This window comes from Humulus lupulus, chromosome 9 (assembly GCF_963169125.1).
Source record: "Humulus lupulus chromosome 9, drHumLupu1.1, whole genome shotgun sequence".
In the NCBI taxonomy this organism is placed as follows: domain Eukaryota; kingdom Viridiplantae; phylum Streptophyta; class Magnoliopsida; order Rosales; family Cannabaceae; genus Humulus; species Humulus lupulus.
In genome coordinates, this window is record NC_084801.1 from 131,857,975 (window position 1) to 131,875,247 (window position 17,273).

Below are 17,273 nucleotides of genomic sequence, written 5' to 3' on the forward strand. Positions count from 1 at the left end.
ATTTGGTTAATGGGAGAAGGACATTTCATTGTGTTTATATTTGTCTTAAGGCATGTAGAGATGGCTGGTTGGGGGGGTTCTAGACCTCTAATTGGTCTTGATGGCTGCTTTTTGAAAGGATATTGCAAGGGAATTTTATTGGCTGCAATAGGCATTGACGGTAATAACTCCATGTTTCCCATTGCCTACTGTGTTGCTGAAAAGGAAAACACTGTGGTTTGGACTTGGTTCTTGGAGTTATTGAAGGATGATCTCGGGAATTTGAGTCCTACCAAGGTGACAATGATGAGTGATCATAAAAAAGGATTAGAAAATGCAGTAGGAGCCATCTTTAGTGGGTGTGAGGTGAGGTATTGTGTTAGACATCTTCATGCTAACTTTAAAAAGGAATATCCTGGGCTTTTACTTAAGCAGCTTTTGTGGGCAGCAGCTAATACTACAACACAAGCTGAGTTTGCACGAGCAATGCAAGAAGTCAAGGATGTCTCAGATGGTGCTTACAATTGGCTAGCAGGGAAGAACCCCACATAATAGAGCAAGTCACATATTTCAGAGTACCCAAAATGTGACATTTTGGTGAATAATTTGTGTGAGAGTTGTTATGATTAGTTAAATACAAATGATAAAGCGTTAAAATACAAGCAAGGTATAAACACTGAGTAGAATTCACATAGTGTAGATGTGAATTTGAGTTTCAAATTGTAGGCACTTATAAAATGCAAAATTTGGGTCCAAAGTGATACATAAAAGTATCTAAGGGTTCCCAAAAAGTTTGGTGGCATTTGGAGCATTTTTTGGACCTTTGGAAGTGTCCAAAGTCAGAGGGGGTGGCGATACGTCGCCACCCAGGAGGTGACACATCTCCTGTTGGCTAGGGTTTCTAGAAACCCTAGCAGGCGACGCGTCACCTGCTGTATTATGTGAAAAATTGTAAATGCTCTTTATGACGTGTTTGCAAGTATAATTCTATTTGTTAGACCAAATGACGGTGCCTACTGTATATATGGGTAAAAAACAGTGATTTGAGAGATTTGATCACTCTCTACCCTCATTCTCTCTCTAGCTCCAAGAATCTCTAGTTTTCTCCAAAAGCTCTCCAAGAAAGTGTTTGACTTAGAGAGTTGAAGGCTTGTTCAATCTCAATCCTCATTTCCTCAAGAGAAGGCCTCAAGCATCAATGGTAGCTGGGAAACAGAGTATTAGGACAGCGTTTCTCAATGTGTATAAGCCTTTTAAGACTCTGTCAATCCAAATTTTGTGTAGATTTTTTTTTTGTGCTGGTGTTATCTCACTCTCCCCCAACAAGAGTTTTAATGCAACCATACTTGATGCTCACGACAAGCCAATTATAACTTCACTAGAGAAAATTAGATTTTGGTTGATGTCTCAGTTTTATAACAAAAAAGCTGAGTTGCAGAAGATGATTCAACCTGTGGGGAAGAGAATTTTGAAGATACTTGAGAAGCAAAAGGAGGTTGCAAAAGCATTGTCTGGTTACTAGGTCTAACAAGTTTGAGTTTCAGGTTCAATGCAGCAATGGTAGTGCCTTGGTTGTCGATTTGTAATTCAGCATGTACATGTAGGAGGTTTCAACTATCTATGCTTCCTTGTGGCCATGCACTAGCTACTATCTGGTTCATGGGAGGTAATGTCTTTGATTATGTCCACGTATTCTATAAAAAAGAATCGTTGCAAAAAGCATATGAACAGAGTGTGCATCCTATGCATAGTCCAGATATGTGGCCTCAGACAGGACTCAACCCAATTGATCCACCACTTGAGACAAAGTTGCCTGGAAGACTTAAGAAAGCTAGGATAAGGGAGATAGATGAACCTCCACCTGGTTCAAAGAAAGCTCGAAGAACTAGACAAGTCAAAACATGCAGCAATTGTTTGAAAACAGGGCACATGAGAGAAACATGCAAATTTGCTAAGGTGGTTGAGGTATAAACTTTATGCTTTCTTGTCTTCCTAGATAAGTTTTATCATTGATTCAAGAATGATTTAGGATTAGTTATTTTATCATTGTTTTGTGAATTTGGAGCTAAATATTTGTTTGTTCAACCTATTTTAGAATCATGTGGTCAAAAAGTGAGGTCGTCCACCATTGTAGAAACCAACTGAAGCCACACTTAAAAGGAAGGCAAGAAGGCTGAAACAATATGCTAAAGGAGGAACTAGTGGCCCAAAGAATGCTCAACCCGATACTGTCTGATTGGAAGGAGTTTCATCTTTTGATTTTATTTTGAATTAGTGGCCTAATCTTGTATTTTGGTGTTTGTTATGTGGTATGCAAAGTTGGTATTTGGATCTTGTGGTTGATGGCTGTTTTTTTAGTCATGAAAGTGTTATGTTGACCATTTTAGAGTCATGTACATATCACATTTTGCACATATCATATAGACTTGTTGATCATATTTGTTTTTTGAGTCATGACAGAGTCATGCTGGCCATGATATTGCTCATGTACAGATCAGATACATTTGGCTTTTTAGGCCTATATTTTTGTACAAGTCATATAATGGTAATAAATGTAACTAGTTGTTGATCATATCTATTTCACAAAATGTATAAACTAGAATACTGAATTCAAAAAGCTTGCTGAATTTGAATACTTAATTTTGAGCAATCAAGTTGACCATCAAAATAGATTACATTGATTCAAGGCTTCATTTTACAACAAAATTCATAAAAAATCAATGCGCAGGCTGCATTGTCGATGACTACCAATGTCGGTTTTCATATTTAGGGATGTGATTTCAGTTTCAAGGTCACCAATTTTTCTTAGTAGTCTAGGGATGATCACCTTTGCTCGTTGGCACATGGGAGGGTCCATCCATTCAATGAAATTACACCCACCATGAATCTGAGTTGACCCAAACATCCAAAGTTTCTAGTCAATACCCATAATCCTTTATTCAATGAATCAGATTACAAAAACAAATGGAGACCAATCTTACCCGATACTTGTCGCATGTTCTGAATCTTCGGCCAGGATTTTTGTTTGCCCAAACCGTTCTTTCTACCACTGGCCTTGGTGGTTGACAATGACAATTTTTTTCAATCTCCATTAACCTACTGCAAAAGATGCCCTAACTCCCAATTAAAAGAAATTACAAGTTCTCTTCCAGTGGGTTGAAATGAGATACCATCGGGGGAGAGCGTCGGGATGAGGTCAGGGGGAAAGCGTCGAGGTGAGGTCGCCTTCTCTTGGTGTGGGTGTTCAATCGTCTTTTCTGGGGATCGTTTTGTGGCTGTGAGGGTTACAAATCAATTTTTCAGGTTAGATGTTATTAATCTCATAATATTAATTGTTTTTGTTTTAGATTAGTTATATAAATGTTATTAAGATATTAAACAAAAAAGATTTTGGGTTTTGTTAATATTTTTTTAAAATTTAATAATTTAACTCAATCGGGTTGTACTACGTGTACCCTGGTATACCCCTAACGGCTTGAGGACCAACGACTGCACCAAAACATTAATGGTAGGCATTATTGTCACCAAAAATTTTACATAAACATTTAACTGCAACAAACTTAAATACATAGGCATTATTGCCGCATAGGCATTATTGCCGCAGATATCCCTTTTTATAATTACTGTGTTGTTCTATAAAATTGTGGTTTTTTTATAATTATTGTAGTTTTCTGTAAATCTATCGTTTTTGTTAATATTGTCGTTTTAAAATTATTGTCGATTCTATAAACACTGTCGTTTTACATATGCATTGTCGTTTTTCAAGAACTATTTCATTTTTGTTAAATATCGTTGTTTCTATCAATTATATATATATGTCGTTGGTTGTAATAAATAAATATTAAGCAAAAAAAATTCATTGTCATGGCCCATTCTTCTTCTTCTTCTTCTTCTTCACCATTCTATCTCCTCGTCCTTCTTCTCCACCAACCTCTGTTTTCCACCGCTGCCAATCTTCACAAACTCAACTCCTTCAGAACACCCACTTTGATCTCAGATTTCTCCACTCTTTCACCAAACGACACTACTCCACCCACTCGTAACTTCCAAGTAACAAAACCCATCAAACTCCCCCAAACGACACCCTGTTCCCATGTCGTTCTCCGCCATGACTTCGCCTTCACTTATGGAAAATCTCCTGTCTTAGCCACATACAAGCCTCCTTCCCATTGTTCTTCTCACCCTATCAATTCTCAAAGATTCAAGACAATTGTATGGAATGATTTCATTGTTTGATTGAATAATATTACAGAGTATTTATACAAGAGATAAATAGCTAGAGAGCTAACTAACTACTAACAGAATGTACAGGCTGTAGTAACAGCTTTAACAAACTCTAAAACAAACTAATCATTGGTATAACTAATTGTCTCTAACAGCCCCCCTCAAACTAAGTGTGGTTGAGGAGACAACACTTAGTTTGTCCCTAAGAAAAGGAAAATGAGAGCTTGAAATTGGTTTGGTGAGATAGTCAGCCAATTGACCTTCAACGGGGACATGCTGAACGATGGTCTCCTGTTGCAACACCTTGTCCCGCACAAAATAGAGATCAATCTCTATGTGCTTTGTGTGTGCGTGTAAAACCAGATTGGCAGCCATCATAATAGAGCTGGGATTATCACACCAAATAGAAGGCACTCTAGAACTTTGGACCTATAACTCTAAGAGTACGGACTGAAGCCAAGAAATTTCAGTCACCACAGTAGCAAGACTACGTAATTTTGCCTCATTAGAAGAGCGGGAAATCGTAGTTTGCTTATTAGAATCCCAAGCAACTAAGTTGTCAATGAGATACACACAAAATCCAGTAGTGGAATGGCGATCATCCGGATCCAAAGCCCAATCGACATCACAATAGGCTTCTAAGTTCAGATGAGTTGCTTTGGTAATGAGTAAATCATAGTCTAAGGTGCCAGCTAAGTATCGAAGGATGCGCTTAACAACTACCCAATGAGATTGCAAAGGAGAGTGCATAAACTGAGATACTTTGCTGACACTATAGGTAATTTCAGGTCTTGTAATGGTGGCATGTTGCAAAACCCCAACTATAGATTTGTACAAAGTGACATCAAGAACCAGATCACTGCCATAGTTAGAAAGCCTAAGACCACTGTTCATTGGTGGGCTTTGAGTCTTAACTCCCTGCATTTGTGCCTTACTCAACAAATCTTGCAAGTATTTTTGCTGGGACAACATCAAACAACCAGCATCATGTAGCACCTTGATACCAAGAAAATAATCAACTAAGCCAATATCTTTTAGAGAAAAAGTATTGCTCAAATCAGTGACAAGAGTGGATACTAGCTGATCATTTCTTCCTATCACCAATATATCATCAACATAGACCAATATATAGGTGCAACTAGAGGAAGTAATCCGAACAAACAAGGAATGATCAACATTAGTAGAAATGAAACCAAACCTTAGTAGTGTAGTAGAAAGTTTCTCAAACCAAGCTCTAGGGGCTTGTTTCAGACCGTACAATGCTTTATGAAGTTTGCACACATTGATTGGTGAGTTAGTATCCACAAAGCCCGACGGTTGAGTCATATAAATGTCTTCTTGCAAATCCCCATTAAGAAACACATTATTGACATCTAGTTGGCGAATTTTCCAGCCTTTGGAGACTACAATAGTGAGTACCCCTCGAATAGCAACCAGTTTCACAACAGGACTGAATGTTTCTGTGTAGTCAAAACCAGCTTGTCGGTGAAACCCCTTGGCGACAAAATGGGATTTGAACTTAGAGATTGAACCATCAACATTTTCTTTCACCCTAAACACTCATTTACACCCTATATGTGTACGAATAGGGGGAAAATTTACCAAGGGTCAGGTATGATTGAGTTGAAATGCTTCAAATTTGGCTCTGATTGTAGCTGACCAATTGTCATCTTTCAAGGCATCTTTCACAGAATTTGGTTCAATAGAAGCCATAAGAACTTTTGGTTTTCTAATACTAGACTTGGCTCTGGTTTGCATTGGATGAGAGTTCCCTGCTGCATTAGAAATGTCAGTAATAACAGGAGCAGAAATTGCATTAGTATTCAAGTCACCTTGGCCAGTGGTGAGGGGAATAGTTAGTGAAGGAATAGACTCAGGAGGTGTACTTGGCTGTGATAAAGGAAATGAGGGAGTAGATACAGTGGAAATAGACTCAGAATGGTTGGTAATGGCATTGGAAGAATGAGAAGGAATTGGTGAAGGAATAACTGCTGTGGAGAGGGTGCTGAAGTGACAACAGTAGGTTGAGCTGAAGCAAATATGGAAGGAGAAGCAGTAAACAAAGGAGGTTGGGATGCAGCTAGAGAGAAAGGAAAAGTGAACTCATCAAAACGAGCATCTCTAGAAATAGACACTCTCCCATCTTTTGCCAAACATTTATAGCCTTTATGAGACAAGCTATAGCCAATAAATAAACAAAGGACAGACCTATATTGCAGCTTGATTCGATTATATGGTCTATGATTTTGATAACATAAGCACCCATAAACCTTAAGCATAGCATAATTTGGTTTAGTATGAAATAACAGTTCAAGTGGAGAAAGATTTTGAAGTTGGGGTGTAGGCATTCGGTTAATAAGAAAGACAACAGTCCTAAAGAATTCAACCCAATATTTTAGTGGTAGGGATGCCTTAGCAAGAAGTGTTAAACCACTCTCCACGATATGCCTATGCTTCCTTTCAGCTACCCCATTCTGCTCATGGGTGTAAGGGCAAGTGAGTTTGTGAATAATACCCAAAGAGGTAAGTAAACTTGTAAAAGCTCAGTGTTCACACCCCCAATCAGTTTGAATAGCCTTAATCTTATACCCAAGTTGAAGCTCAACTTGTGTTTTGAAACTGTCAAAGATTTGTAAGGCTTCAGATTTGGTTCTTAGCATGTAGATCCAAGTGTGCCTTGAAAAGGCATCAATGAAACTAATGTAGTATTTATATCCACTAGCAGAACTAATAGGGGCAGGTCCCCATAAATTGGAGTGTAACAACTGTAATGGCTCAGAATATACAGTAGATGAATTAGGAAATGACAACTTGTGAAGTGTACCAAGACAACAAGCTGAACATAGGTATGAATGAATTTTATTATTGAGTTTGATATTACAAGAAGACATGGCTATTTTGACATTTTTAGCACTTGGATGACCAAGCCTATTGTGCCAAAGAGAAAACAGACAAGTCATGAGTAAAACAAGCTTGATTTGGTACATTATTTTGGCTAGACGCACTAACAGTAGTGGAAGTAGAGTGAGTTGATGATGCTAGATACCAAGAAGAGTCATTGAGAGTTTCTGGAGTAGCATAAAGAGCTTGCATCTCAGCAAGGGCAACACTACCAGAGAAGGAATGAAGTGATTCGGGGCCATTGAAAGACTTGTCAAAATGGTAGAAGCATTGCTTTACCGTGTGGCCAATTTTATGGCACAATTGGCGCTGTGGTTTTTGTCCCCATGCTGAAAACTGACCACGGCCATGAGAGGGACCACCTCTAAAATTTCCTTGTTGACCACGACTTGCTCCAGGTTGTGCACCACGTGAAAAAGGCTAAAAAGAAGGATACCATATCAATGCTTAAAGAATTCACCATGTTAGAAAGAGAAAAGCTCTGATACCATATCAATGCTCAAAGAATCAAGACAATTGTATGGAATGATTGAATAATATTACAGAGTATTTATACAAGCGATAAATAGCTAGAGAGCTAAGTAACTACTAACATAATGTACAGGCTGTAGTAACAGCTTTAACAAACTCTAAAACAAACTAATCACTGGTATTACTAATTTTCTCTAACACACCCTAACTTCTCAAAGATTATTCTCCAATGGAGTCTCACTTGTAAAGGAAGGCAGTTCGATCAGATTTTCGGGGTTTGGATTGGTGGGGTCAAGCTTCTTCGAAGCTGTACGATGAAGCCCAAAGCTACTGGGATTGTATGGAGAGTCGAGAAAGATATGACGAGGTACTATTCCTTGCTATTGAAGAATCAAACGCTTGCTGTTTATCTTAGTAATCTTATTGATGCTACATATACTAGGATTTATCATGTGAATGTGGCCTTTCATTTTTATCCGACTGAGGAGAATTTTGAAAGAAATGGTGGAAATTTGGTACCTGGGTATGATTCCTGGGCATATTTGGTACTACCCATCTCGAGAAATTTGCATTAAATGATGGGTTGTGGTTTGAAATTAAGACTTCAACTGATTTCGCATTCAAGGAGTTGAAAATTCCTCAAAATGTGTATAGGGATGTGCTTGAAGTTTATGTTTCGTTTCATGAAAATGATGAATCTTGGGATTCAAATGTTTTAAATGAGTACATTGATGCAAATAATCTTACTAATATTCTTGGAAACAGACCTTTTATGGAGGTTTTAGTTAGTCTTGATGGTGTGGTTGTTGGTTCCATTTGGCCATTTACTATGATTTTTACTGGTGGAGTTAACCCCCTCTTGTGGAGACCTGTTACTGCCATTGGTTCATTCCGTTTACCTTCTCAAAACATTGAAGTCACACCTTTCCTTGGTGAGATTTTGGATGGAAAGACTCATAAGATTGGTTTTAATGTCACTAATGCCTTGAATGTTTGGTACATTACTACATTGATGCAAATTTGCATCTTTGGTTGGATAAACAGAGTGAGAAAACTCAAGGGTATCTTTTGAAACATGTTAGCTTCCCCCTTGTTGTTAGCTTGGTGTCTAATTTTTCTAGTTTGGATGGAACCTTTCTGACAAGTGCAAGCTGATCTATTAAGTCAACTGCATGGGTTAAGTCCTCTTATGGGAACATCACTCCTGATTCCATTCATGGCTTCTCTTACCACAACTCAATGGTGATGAGAAACAGTGCAAATGTGTAGATTGTGAGACAAATGATACATTTCAATGATTCTGTTCAAGCCAATTCTCAATCTGAACAAATGCAGCAAAACGACATAGTTTCATAGACTATGGCCTATTCATTCTAGAAGGGTTTCTCTGGGTCTGGTTTACTTGAGAATTCTAAGCCTAAGGGAGATTAATTAGAATGCTTGGTATCTTGGATAAATCAAATCCCTTTCTTTTTCTTTTTCTTTTTATTTTTCTTTTTCTTCTTCTTCTTCTTCTTCTAAGTGTGTTGTTTTTAAGATCTTCTTGAGGATCCTACAATTGGGTTCTCCAAATAAAAGTGTAAGTACATTCTTAAAATACATTATATTTGGATATCATTATTGGATTTAACTAAGTTGTTTCACACCATTAACCATTATGGTTTATCTTTCAAGTAGACGTGAAATGAGCTCAATCATGAAATATCAGTTCTTTTGGAAAAAGAAAAGAAAAGAAAAGAACTAGAGTAGTGTCATTGGTTGTATCATTAGAAACGGATTAGTCTACCATTTTCAAGAACTCTTGTTACTCTTTATTCTCATTCCTTTGACTCAAGACTTATAATTCATACTATTGTTAAAATTGAAAATATTTTGAAATTCCGTACTTTTATAATTACCAACTTATTATTTAACTAATCAATTAATAAAATGCGGAATAATTAAGTTGGCACTGAAACAGATGTTCTGTAGCTACAGACCAGGGTTCTATAACTACAAACCACAAAACACACAAGGTTTTTTAACATGGTATCATCAATCCTTGCAGATTGCTACTAGTCCACGGGGCCACACCCAGAAATAAGATTCATTAGTAAAATCTCAAAAATACAAAGTTTTTGACTTATGCATAAATAGACTCCCTCTTATTATATGCCGCAATCTTGATGTATTCCACCTTGACAAATAAACCTTGCTGAATCTTCAAGAATACGAACTCCCTTCGATTTGCTTGAAGTGTGCTTGCTTCCTCCCAAAGCAAGACTTGAACCACCTTCTCCCGAAGGCTTGAAGAACCTTCTCCCGAAGGTTTGCACTTTGTTCTCCTCCTTTGTAGAACTGTTTGAAGACTCAAAACACTTACAAGGACACTGAAAAACAAAGGTAGAGTCGAACTCCCGTACCTCTATAAAACAAAGACTCTATTTTACGAATAAGAATGAAATACAAAAAGAGGTAACTAAAACCTAGCAGCCAATATGAGTATTTATAGTCATTATACTCATATTGGGCAACTAATACACAGTCTAAACCGACCAAAGCCCACAAGGAAACTTTCCTAAAAGAATTCTTCAATTTAACAGGATTTCCTGATTCTGTAGCTACAGAATCGTGAGTTATATATGGTAACAATCCATCCTTTGATGTAGGAATCAAGACTTCCCTTTTATAACCCGATCATGCAATAAAACTCAATTATATGGTAAGATATAATGAGGTAATCGACTGGAAAAAGACAGCTCAAAAAGATTTATTTTTATAATAATAAAGCCACACTATTTTTGGCAAACTTTCCTAATATAGAAAAGTTTGTCATCAATTATACCTTTATTATTTAAAATACATATCAATAATATATATTTAGATACAGCCGAATATAATAAGAAAATACAAAATATTTTTGTCAAATTAAATATGCCAAAAATGGAATTAACAATCTCTCCCTTTAGCACTTTGATTGACAAAATATTTTGAAGAAAACAAACAAGGATGAATCTGCAAAACAAAGTGTTAGAACAAAAAATGAGAGTATAAAAATACTCCCCCTGCATGAAAGCTTACTAACACAAATAACAAAAAATATGATAACGTTTTAAACAGAAAAAGTTCAACGAAACCACAAAAAAACAACTCCCCCTGAAAATAGGGTCCAGAGTTGTAATCCAAAAAATAATACTACTCCCCCTTTTTGTCTATCAAAGGAGCCAAAAACCACAAAAGAGAATAAAAAATGACATGAAAGTTCAACATAAACATTCATTCAACCAGCCATCCTAGCCACTTTGAAAGTACTTCATGATGTTGTCCATCTTCCTTAGAAGCTGTCCTTGACTACTCTCCATCCTAGCCAAACGAGTATTGATTTCTGCCAGTTCTGCAAGTGCAGAAGTTGAAGCATCTGGTACTCCAGGAGAAGCAGAACGACCCGATTTCTTGGAAGACTTTCCTTGAGAGGGTTTTTTTTTTAGATTTTGAATGTCTGACCAACAGTGGGAGGCTCAATTGATTTATTGTCAAGAATCAATTCCCTTTGAGCAGATAAGATCTTATAAATCAAATTGGGAAACACAAGGTTAAGTTTGGGTTTTTTACCCTTTCTAAAAGACATAATTTGTTCCCAAATAAGATCAGCCAAACCAACTTGAGCACCAGTAGATATTTTGTATAATAGAATGGCAAGGTCATTAGAAACATTTACCAAATTGGAGCAAGGAAACCAATTGGACAAGGCAAACCTCATAAGCACTGCATGTTGATAAGTGAGTTGAGAGATGTGCATAGCATCGGTGAGCTCGACATCCTTGTCTCTAGTGAGTTCAGAAAATACTTCATGACATCAAATGGCTCCACCCCGATTGGTAATTGAAGAACTTCAGCCACATCATTCACTGCAAAGGAATACCAGTAACCACGCACATACACTTTGCCAAACATGAAGGAGTTTTCATCTAGGTACTCATCAGTGGTGTTGGCATAGAATTCCTTCACAACTCGATCTACATAGTCAGTAAAACCAATAAAAGTGTTCATCCACTGCATTTCTTTTAACAAACTAACAACTCCAAACGGCTTATGAGAAACCACATTATAATTCTTATCAACAATAAAGTTTCTTGCCTCATAAACTTTCATATCTCTCGCATGATCATTATAGCAAAAATAATGTGAATGAGGTTTGAATTTTCAAGAGAGATACCAGATGGTCTTTTCCTTTTCAGAGGAGGAGCAGACTTTAGAGCAGCTATGGGACGCTTTCCTTTGCTTTTCTCTTGAGCAGTAGGTTTCAAAATAGTAACAACAGGTTCTGTAACAACAGGTTCATTTTCTGATGCAGCACTTTCAGAACCAGAATCTCCCAAAGATTGTTCTTTTTCATGAAATTCTGCACTAGGATCAGATTCAGCCTCTAATTCTTGTTCCAAATTCTCAGTTTCTTCTTCTGAATCAGATTATGAAGAAGATGTAGAAGGGAGGGTGATTTTTGAAATTTTTCACCCGAGAAGAAGAACCAATTTCCTTGACTTTGGGAACACCATGGGAATGAAGCACCTCAGTTTGCTTCTAAGTGGAGGTCCAAGAATGTGTTTGAGAACTCACCATTGGCACAGGAACAATGGCCCTTTCAGAGATTGTTCTTGAGGAACCACCCTTTTGAGAAGAAAAGGACTTGGACAAAGATTTTTCAAATGAAAGAATTTCATCATGACCACTGAGACCAGGGGTGGTCGAGGCGATTGGAGAAGCTATCACAGGTGGGGAATTCGGAGCTTGCCTGTGTTTTTTATTTCCCATAATGTTTTGCAGGAGCAGGAACCTACGCTGGAGCTGCGGTCGCTGAAGCAGTCGAAGGAGAAGCTGGAACAGACGGGGAACCACGAACATGCCTCTTCGAACCACCTCGGGCATTCTTGGTTTTTGCCAATGAAAGCTTGAAACTTTGAAAACCCTAGAGAGGAACTCACACATGCAGAGAGAAAATTAAGAGGGGGAAAAAACTGAAGAGAGTGTGAGTGAGAGGATTAGATCATGGGTTAGGGTAAATATAAAGAGAAGGAATAGAAAGGGGAAGTGGGAAGTTACCTAAACTAGATTTTCAATTAATGCAATAACTCCCACAATATCATAAAATAAAAAATAACATTTCCTTACCTTTGACTTACCCGAAAAGAATAAAAGGGAGCATACATTATAATTTTGTAATTAAATCAATAGTTTCCAAAAAGAGACCAATCCCATGAAAATAGGACACCCCAAATCAGATAAAATGAAAAAATAATTAAAAATAAATGATCAGCCGAAAAATAATGCCCCCCATTTTTAATGATTTTTTTCAATTTATGCATATATTTTTTTATGAGAAAAAAACGAAAAAGAAAACAAATAAAGACAAAACACCGATAAACACAAGACAAACAACCAACACTTTAGAGCAAAATTTTTTGATAATAGAATTAAAACAAGACAAAGAAACAAATATTTTTATTTAAGCTCAACATGAAAATCGGTCACAAATTATTTATTTTTTAGTTTTAAAAAAAAAATCAAACCTTGATATTTTTGCCAACAATATGAAACACCATGTTTGCTTTGCCTTTGTTCCTGATGAAAAAATCAAACTCGAAAGAATGCACATATATTATTTTACCAAGCTAATTTCGTATTGTAATAAGACCATGCAAGTTACGTAGGAAAGGAATTTACTCAGTCACCAAAAATATTTTAAGAAATTCAATCAGTATAACAACTTTTTTTTAAAACCATTTTTTTTTATTTTAATGCAATTGTTTTTTTTCAAAAAAAAATGTGTCAAGAATTTGTGTGTGAAAGTGTAAGCAGGGAACATTGCCCAATTTGTCAAATAGATTTTTTCTGAGTATTTGTAACCAAAGGAGACGCTGTCACACTACCTCAATGGTAGCTATTTTCAATGGTAGCATATCCTCTACATAACTCCTAATTACATAGTACCAACTTACTCAGTGACAGATTTCACACATTGAGATAGGTAGCTCTATTCTTCCAATAGAGTTTGAACACGCATTTTTTTATTTTTTTATTTTTTTTAAATGGTAGCACACACATAACACTGATTGAATGACCAAAATATTTCTAGGAGGAGTGAAAATCTTTTCCTGAATTAAACCTGTATGAAAACATTGCACCAAAAAATTAGCAATAAAAATAGTAATCAGCAATTCTCTTGAGTTTGAAACTTTCTTCTGGAACAAAAACAAAAACAACAACATTATATACATCAAGTCAAAGAAAAATATCAAGAACCATAAAGAACACAAAATTAAATGGTACAAACCCCTAAGGATTTCCTTAGAGAAATAAAGCAGACCGAATTAAGAGCTTTAGTAAAAATATCTGCTATTTGTTTGCTTGTTTCAACATATTCTAAGATAAGAATTTTATTTTCTACAAGCTCTCTAATAAAATGATGACGAATGTCTATGTGCTTAGTGCGAGAGTGTTGAACATGATTTTTTGAAATATTTATAGCACTCGTGTTATCACAGAAAATGGTTAAAGTTTTCAAATCAAACCCATAATCTTCCATCATTTGTTTCATCCATAACAATTGGGTACAGCAGCTACCCGCAGTAATGTATTCAGCCTCTGCAGTTGACAGAGAGATACAGTTTTGCTTCTTACTGTGCCATGAAACGAGATTGTTTCCAAGATAGAAACATCCACCACTATTACTTTTTCTATCATCTGCATTTCCTGCCCAATCAGCATCACTAAAGCACACCAAATTAGAGTTAGTGTCTTTTGAAAACCAAATCCCAAAATCAACAGTGCTATTGACATAGCGAATGATTCTTTTCACAGCAGAAATATGAGATTCCATGGGATTTCCCTGATAACGAGCACAAACACCAACACTATAACATATATCAGGATGACTAGCAGTAAGATAAAGTAAACTACCAATCATGCTTCGATACAAAGTAGGATCTACCTTCATTCCTCGTTCATCTTTGGATAATTTCTAAGTTATGCTCATAGGAGTATTAGTATGTTTGGCGTTTTCAAGCCCAAACTTCTTCACCAAGTTTTTTGCATACTTACTTTGTGAAACAAATGTGCCATCATCATATTGTTTCACCTGAAGAACCAAAAAATAGGTGAGTTCACCTACCATGCTCATTTCAAATTCCTGTTGCATTTTTTGGACAAATACATGCACTTTAGAGTTAGAAGTAGATCCAAACACAATATCATCAACATATATTTGAGCAACAATAACATCAAATTTAATATTTTTGATAAAGAATGTTTTATCTACATTTCCTCTTCTATAAACATGAGAGATTAAAAACTCAGTTAGACGTTCATACCAAGCATGAGGGGCTTGTTTCAAACCATATAATGCCTTGTCTAACCTATATACATGACCAGGAAAATGAGGATCCTCAAATCCTTCGGGTTGCTCAACTTCTTTCTCCATTGAAGATTCTGGAAAATCAGAGGTGTAGCCTCATACGAAGATTCTGTGATTGCAGCCAAATCGTTTGCCAGTTTATGAGACTTTTCCAGTAAACCTTCAATCTGTTCTTCTGTGGAAAACTCAGAGAAATCTCTTAGATCATCAACAACAACATTAGCAGAATCCATCAAAGTTTGGGTTCTCATATTATAAACACGATAAGCCCTACTGTTAATAGAATATCCTATAAACACACCAACATCACTTTTTGCATCAAATTTACCAGTATGATAACGAACCCTCAAAATATAACAAGCACTGCCAAAAACATGAAAATGACTCACATTTGGTTTCTTACCTTTCCAAATCTCATAAGGAGTCTTTGAGTACCTGGTCGCAAAAACACCCTGTTGATGGTGTAGCAAACAGTGTTAATTGCTTCAGCCCATAGACGCTTGGTAAGTTTCTTGCTGTTTAACATTACCCTAGCCATCTTTGTCAGAGTTCGGTTCTTTCTCTCAACGACTCCATTTTGTTGAGAAGTTTTAGGAGCAGAAAATTCATGAAAAATACCTTTAGATTTACAAAACTCATCATAAACAGTATTTTCAAATTGTTTTCCATGATCACTCCTAATCCGAACAATCTTTCCAATATTACAATCTTTTCCACACACAATTTCAAACAAAGAGATTTAAAAGCATCAAATGTATCAAATTTTTCTCTAAAAAAATCTACCCATGAAAACCGAGAGAAATCATCAACACACACAAAAATGTATCTCTTACCATTCAAACTTTCAACCTGAATTTGACCCATTAGATCCATATGAAGAAGTTCAAGAACTTTGGAAGTATTCACATCAGGAATACTTTTGTGAGAAATTTTCAGTTGCTTACCAAGTTGACATGGTTCGCATTTTTCCACAGATTCTTTACCCAGTTTGGGTAATCCTTGAACAATTCCCGCATTTGATAGTTTTTTCAAAATTTTGAAATGAATGTGTCCAAGCTGTTCATGCCATAAATCAGTAGAGTTATCTATGGCAGAATGACAAGTAGCATAGGTAGTGAGAGTGTAACAATTATCATTAGATCTAAACCTTTGCAAAATAATTTCATCTTGGTCATTAATAACATAGCAACGATTACTATCAAAATTAACAGTGTAACCCTGATCACAAATTTGACTAACGCTAAGAAGATTAGCTCTTAGTCCTTCAACCAACATTACATTCTTAAGCTTGGGTACACCTTCAAAATTAAGAGTTCCCATCCCTATGACATTTCCAGCTAGACCATTACCAAAAGTAACTTCTCCACATTGCATTGGTCTAATGTTGACAAGAAAGTCTTTATCACATGTCATGTGCCTGGAACAACCACTGTCAAAATACCACATTTGAGAAGTAGCAATTTTAAAACAAGAGATACCAGCAAGACATTTATTTTTGACAACCCATTTTTGTTTTTAAAACACTTTAAAATTTCCAAAAAAAAATTTAGAACTAAACATGTTATGCAAAGTAAGACATCTAGGTCGAATGTGACCTTTTACTCCATAAAAATGACAAGAGGGAATGAAACGTTTCTTTTTCCCAAAAGAATTTTCAGGTTTACCTGATTTCTTCATTTCTGTAGAAACCAAACGTTCAGATGTAAAAACAGAACCCTACAAAGTTGAATCAAAATATCCAGAAGACATATTTTTAGATTTAACAAATTTAGTATTCATTTTCGATTGAGTTTCAACAAAACCCAATCTAGCATGACTCAGTTGACCTGAATTCTGAACCTCTTAAAAAATGTTAGAACCTGGATTTAACATTTTAACATTTCTTTTCAATTTGTCAAGTTCTTTTGTCAAAAATACAATTTTAGAATTTTTTGAACACAACTCAAATTCACTACATTTATTCTTTTCTTCAAGATCCTTGATGTTGTGAGACAATTCATTATCCATTTTAACCAAGGAACGATTTTTAGTATAAGCATGTAACTACTTACCATACATTACCTTGTATGATTCAGCCAATGATTCCTCATTGAGTTCTGACTCGTCTGAATCCGAGTCAATTTACTTTTTATCAACATCAGTCAAGGTATTGTTTAAACACAAAAAATTTCCTCTTTCCTGAAAAGCACTTGACAAAACACTAGTTAAAGCAACTTTCTTATTATCCTCTTCACTACTTTCAGAATCATCATCACTCCAAGTAACATTAAAACCTTTTCTATTATTTTTCAATGTGTTGGCACATTCA

General features: G+C 36.1%; 1 protein-coding gene and 1 pseudogene across 1 annotated transcript; one reads left to right on the forward strand and one right to left on the reverse strand.

The window, feature by feature from the left end:
- Positions 1-7,763: 7,763 nt before the first annotated feature.
- On the forward strand, positions 7,764-9,216 carry LOC133800053 (peptide-N4-(N-acetyl-beta-glucosaminyl)asparagine amidase A-like; annotated as a pseudogene).
- A 2,486-nt stretch (positions 9,217-11,702) lies between these two features.
- LOC133800055 (secreted RxLR effector protein 161-like) lies at positions 11,703-14,548 on the reverse strand. The gene is made up of 2 exons (XM_062238033.1): positions 14,176-14,548; positions 11,703-12,013 (listed from the first exon to the last, which is right to left on the reverse strand). The coding sequence occupies exons 1-2, from the start codon at positions 14,546-14,548 to the stop codon at positions 11,703-11,705; spliced, it is 684 nt and encodes a 227-aa protein (XP_062094017.1).
- Between the last annotated feature and the right edge of the window lie 2,725 nt (positions 14,549-17,273).